This window comes from Lipotes vexillifer, unplaced genomic scaffold, assembly GCF_000442215.2.
Source record: "Lipotes vexillifer unplaced genomic scaffold, Lipotes_vexillifer_v1.1 scaffold442, whole genome shotgun sequence".
Classification (NCBI taxonomy): Eukaryota; Metazoa; Chordata; class Mammalia; order Artiodactyla; family Lipotidae; genus Lipotes; species Lipotes vexillifer.
In genome coordinates, this window is record NW_006790311.1 from 88,193 (window position 1) to 93,548 (window position 5,356).

A 5,356-nucleotide genomic window follows, 5' to 3' on the forward strand; every position below is an offset into this window, starting at 1 on the left:
TCCGCAGCCCCATGTCACCCAGGAGTTCTATCTTCTGAGGCAGTGGTCCTTGAAAGGTCAACTTTGCCCCATAAGCCACGGCACGGGCCCCCAAGTGCAGCCTGTAGGCCACCGTCTGCTTATCTCGAGGGTGTGTGCTACAGGATAAAGAAGAGGTAGAGAACTTTGGGTTTGGGCTCAACAATAATCACATTTTTTAAAAAAGGAAATCTTATACAAAGCACCCTTTAAGAAGGTGAGAATAAAGTTAACTGAATCTAATAGCCAGTGATCTGTGGCGAGTCAGCCTAAGATAAATGTGAGTTGTAACCACAGATGGGGCTCTGGGCCTTCTATGGGTCGGAAACCTTGAAATAACCGAGGACTCGGAAGGAAGGAATAAAGGGAGAGAAGGAGGGAGGGAGGGCAGGTATTGGAACTAACCTAGGAGAGCTCTTGTAAGACTGCTGCAACCACTGAAAGACCTGTGTTTCATCTGAATCAGCTGTTCATTACTTGGTCCCCTCTAGGTTTTATTTGTTCATTCAATAAACATTCATTCATTCAAAACTAAATAAATATCCCTAGTGGTCCAGTGGTTAAGACTCTGCACTCCCAATGCAGGGGGCCCGGGTTTGATCCCTGGTCAGGGAACTAAGATCCCACATACTGCAGTTAAGCCCGCATGCTGCAACTACCGAGCCCACGCGTGCTCTAGAGCCCATGCACCACAACTAGAGAAGCCCGCACACTGCAACAAAGACCCAGCACAGCTGAAATAAATAAATAAATAAATAAATAAATAAATAAATAAATAAATAAATAAAATAAAATAAAATAAAATAAAATAAAATAAAGAAATGTTCATTCAGGCTCCTACTATAATCCAGACACTCTGTGTTGGGCTCCATTTCACACTGAAATCCCCTGGTATCCTGCAGCTACTGGGTGGTAATCATAGGGGCTGTTAACATTGGGGTAGTCATCCAGATAGTCCCCCTCTGAGTCCACGGTAGAATTCCATTTCCTGCTCTCACTGAAGACAGGCATGGCCATGTGATATGCTTTGGCCAGTGCAATGTGAGCAGAAGTGACTTATGTTGCTTTGGGTGGAAGCATTTAATTGCCAACATGAAACCATAGGTGCATGTGGAAGCACAGATCACCCTGGAGCCTCTGTCGTTGTGGATCTGTGAATGACAATGAGAGCAAAGCCTCTCTGTTGACCTTATTTGGACATGGAGTGTGAACACAAAATAAGGTTCCGTGGCATCAAGGCGCTGGGATGGTGAGGGTTTTTGGTTACTGCAGCACATCCCATGTGAATGATTGATAAATCATGCTTCTAATGTCCAATCCTCAGGCCCCCTCACAAGTGAACATCAGAGTGAAGGCCAGAGACAAAGAACATACATTATTGTTCAAACAAAGCCCAAGAATCACCCACCTGCCAAAAGGCGAATTCCTATCACATAGATCCATAGCTACAGCCATGAAAGTGTTGGGCATCCTTAGGTTAGGGACATAGCCAAAGTCTGCTGTTTGATGCCAGCGGATCTCGGGAAGTCCATCATTTGGGGTTGCACCAGACAAATATGAAGATAACTAGAAAGTAGACATTGTGCATCAGCATTTTATTTCATCAGAAACCTATACTGCAATAAAGCTGGGAAAACATTAAAATTTTTAAAAAAGAAACCTACACTAGAGTCTTTCACAAGAAGACCCTGCTTCTGCTTCACTGACTCCCGTGCTCATCCAACACGTACTTACGGAGCCTCTCACCCTCGTGGCTGAACCTCTCATCCCCCTCGCCGCAATGAAACTCTGCCACCCCTCTCAGCAAGAGGTGAAGTCTATTTCTCCTCTCGCTGAACCTGGGCTAAGCCTGTGATTTGCTCTGACAAACAGTGCAGCAGAGGTGATGGTGTGCAGCTTCTGAGGCTTTGCCTCAAGAGCCCTTGCCTTCAGATTTCATTTTCTTGGAACCCTGAGATGGCCATGTAACAAAAGTCCAGCTACCCTGCTGGAGAAATGTGGAGAGAGCAGCCTTGGAAACTGGAAGGTCATGAGGACAGAGGTGTTAATATCCCAGCCGTCCCGGCTGAGGGGCCAATCGTGTGAATTCTAGATCCTTCAGTTCAAACTGCAGCCACATGAGCAAGCCTGGCTGAAGTTACAGAGCAGAGATGAGCCACCCCAGCTGAGCCCTCCCTGCCTGGCCAACCCATGGAATCAGGAGCAAACACGGTGGCTGATGTGGTAAGCCCCGAACTTCTGAGGTAGCTTGTTACAAAGCAGTAGGCCGGTCACTGACAACTCTGTGTATAACACAGGGCAAAGCACTGTAGGGAAGCAGGGAGGAATCTGCCCCTGAGTGCGTGGCAGATTGCATCAAGGACCCCAGTTCTTCACACCTTCCAAGAGCCACACCCTCCTGCCATATGGCTCTGTGGTTTCTCCCACTAAGAGAAGTACATTTCCCCACCACTTGATTCTTATTAAAATCTCTTATGCAAACTGGCTTTAACATATGAAATGATAAAAGCTGCACAATGAAATGTCATGCAAACTAGAAAACGGCAATAAAAAGATCCAGTAAGTGACCCTACTTCTTCCCACACAACAGCCAGAAGAAGAGTGAAGGTGGAGCCATGTTCACCAACCAGCGCCATGATGAGGATCACGGCAACAAAGTCTAGGGTGAGTTAGTAACCTGAAGCGCTGCGGGAGAAATGCTACCAACAGCCACTCAAGCCTAGGAAGTTGTCTCAAAATGGCAGTTTGCTGAGAATTGCTGCAGTAATTCTCCACTATTTCATCGGCTGCACTACTACACACTGGCCTCATGGGGGCACCAGCAGACTCCACACTCGCATGAAATTCCTGTTTTTCCTGAGATAAAGCAGGGCACTTGCTCGGTCTCCTGCAGTGACTAGTGGAAATACTAATCACTGCTAAAGAAGGCATATAATAGCCAAAGAATATAAAACTGGGCACATTTGGAGGACTTTACAATAGCATCTGCAGTCTGCAGTGTGTTCCACTGTTCCTCCAAAACCCTTTTTAAAAAGCACACTCCTAGGGCACACTCTAGGAGTCCCTCAACTCCAGCTCCTTTTTCTCTCTCCCCAGGCCTCCGCTCACCTCTCTACTCAGACACAGGTGTCTAGCCCTGCTCTCTCCACGGAGTTTGTGTCCTGCCTCTAACTGTGCTCTAGTTACTGCCACCACCGTTTCACACTCGGCCCTTCCATTAAGTCAATTCATCTTCCTTTACCCAACAACTGTCCCTCCAGATTTTCTGACTTCTCTCCTTAATAATAATAAACACTGACATTTTCTAGCTTGTGCCAGGCTTTACAGGGACTAACTCATTTAATACTTAAAATAACAAAAAGGTTCAATATCTTGTTTGAAATCACATAGCTAAAGAAGCCAGAGCTGGGATTCGAATCCCCAGACCATGCTCTGAGCCATTACGTTGCCGAATTTACCATTTCCCTTTGAAGTTAAACATTTATATTTATATTTATATTCCCAGTTTTCCACAACCAACCAACCAACATACTGTTGTTGATGATGATAAAGTTGACACCCAAGGCTAAGGGACTTCCACTAAACCACACGCACAAGTGCAAGGACCAGGTCTCTCTGCTTCATGGTATATTTCTAGTACCTCACACAGTTCGTGGCATGTAATAAGCATTTAAACATATTTTTGGCTTGAATCGGTTGAAGTCACATTCAAATCACCATGTGCACAGGCTGAGAGACAAAAAAATAGTTTCCACCAACAGTAATACAGAACTGGTGACAGGAGTTGCTATTTTGAAAATAATGAGCAGAATATTCTCATTCAAAGTCAAAACAAATGTTAGAAAGAAGAAAGAAAATGATTGTAAGGTAATTATAAATGGAAAGAAGGTCTATAAAAATCTTTATCCAAAAAAAGGTACATGAAATGGGATGAGGTAGAGGAACAGGAGGATGGTGAGAGGAGAGCATCTGGGGGACATTCAGAGGCGGACGCCTGGAAGTAGGTGCATCCAACTCAAACATTAAAGCCTATTTTGTGTTTATGCAGTGAGGTGGGCCTCGTTTTTTGTTTGTTTGTTTGTTTTTGTTGTTCGTTTTTTTTTTTTTTGCAGCACGCGGGCCTCTCACTGCTGCGGCCTCTCCCGTTGCGGAGCACAGGCTCCGGATGCACAGGCTCAGCGCCCATGGCTCACGGGTCCAGCCGCTCCACGGCATGTGGGATCTTCCCGGACCGGGGCATGAACCTGGGCCTTGTTTTTATAACACCTTACTTGTTTAATTCCTATGTCCTAGACAAGTCAGAACTACTACCCTGCTAAGACGTCTAGGTCTCGGAGGGGTCACGTGAACAGGTGAGGCAAGGCAATTATGAACTTGGTTAAATATGTTTATTCCTTTTAGACAAGGCTGAGAGCAGAATCTTTCTGACGAGGTACCACTAACTGAAAGTATGGTTTCTCTTGATAATACTTTTTCATTTGTGTGTCGGGACATATTTAATGAGTGCCGACCAATTAGGTCGTACTGGGGCTGTAAATGTGATCCAGGAAAATGTGGTCACGTGCACAAAGTACATACAAGTAAAAAGGGGAAGTGAAGAGTACTAAGCAGTCACCCATATGGGGACAGACTGGGTAGTCGCAGAAGGCTTCCTAACTGATATCCAGGCTAACGGGTGATAAAAGTTAGGAAAGTGTGGGAAAAAAAGATTGTTCCAGGCAGACAGCATGCACAGTGGGCTGGGAGTGAGTGAAAGAGCGCGGTTCATTCTCAGAGGTGGGAGGGATAACAGCAAGTTCGGGAGGGTGTGGGGAGGTGGACACTGTCACACATGGTTGCTAAGAGTATAAATATACAAATTGATACATCTCCACAGAAAAATTTAAGGACATGTTCAAAGCCTTAAAAAGTGTGCAATTTAACCTAGTAATTTCATTTCTGGGAATTTATCTTATGGAAATATTTAAGCATGTGTGCAAGGATTTAGCTACAAGGAAAATAAACATGCCACTGCTTACAAAGGCAAAACGTTTAAAGCAACCTAAGAGCCTATCTATGGAATACTAGTTAAATTACAATACAACCATATTTCTGAACACCCTCCAATCGTTATAAATTGTGCTGAAGATTAATATTTATTGGCATGAAAAATGTTCACAATATGACCTTAAGAGAAAAAGCAAGATATGATACAGTATTATGGTATGGATCCTATTTCAAAAATATATGAGCAGAAAAGGTCTGCTTATTTCTGGATTGTGGAATTATTAAGTGTTTTTAGCTTCTTTCTTTTTGCCTTTCTCTTTAATATTTCTTTCTTTTTTTTTTTTTTTTTTTT

At 44.1% G+C, this 5,356-nt stretch overlaps 1 protein-coding gene across 1 annotated transcript in view; it reads right to left on the reverse strand.

Moving 5' to 3' along the window:
• SIAE (sialic acid acetylesterase) overlaps positions 1 to 5,356 on the reverse strand; it is a 34,335-nt gene that overhangs the window by 1,693 nt on the left and 27,286 nt on the right. Inside the window, 2 exon segments of the mRNA XM_007463583.1 lie at positions 1 to 137; positions 1,427 to 1,584. The exon segment at positions 1 to 137 is cut by the window's left edge and continues 8 nt beyond it. Coding sequence (XP_007463645.1) covers positions 1 to 137; positions 1,427 to 1,584 — 295 coding nt within the window.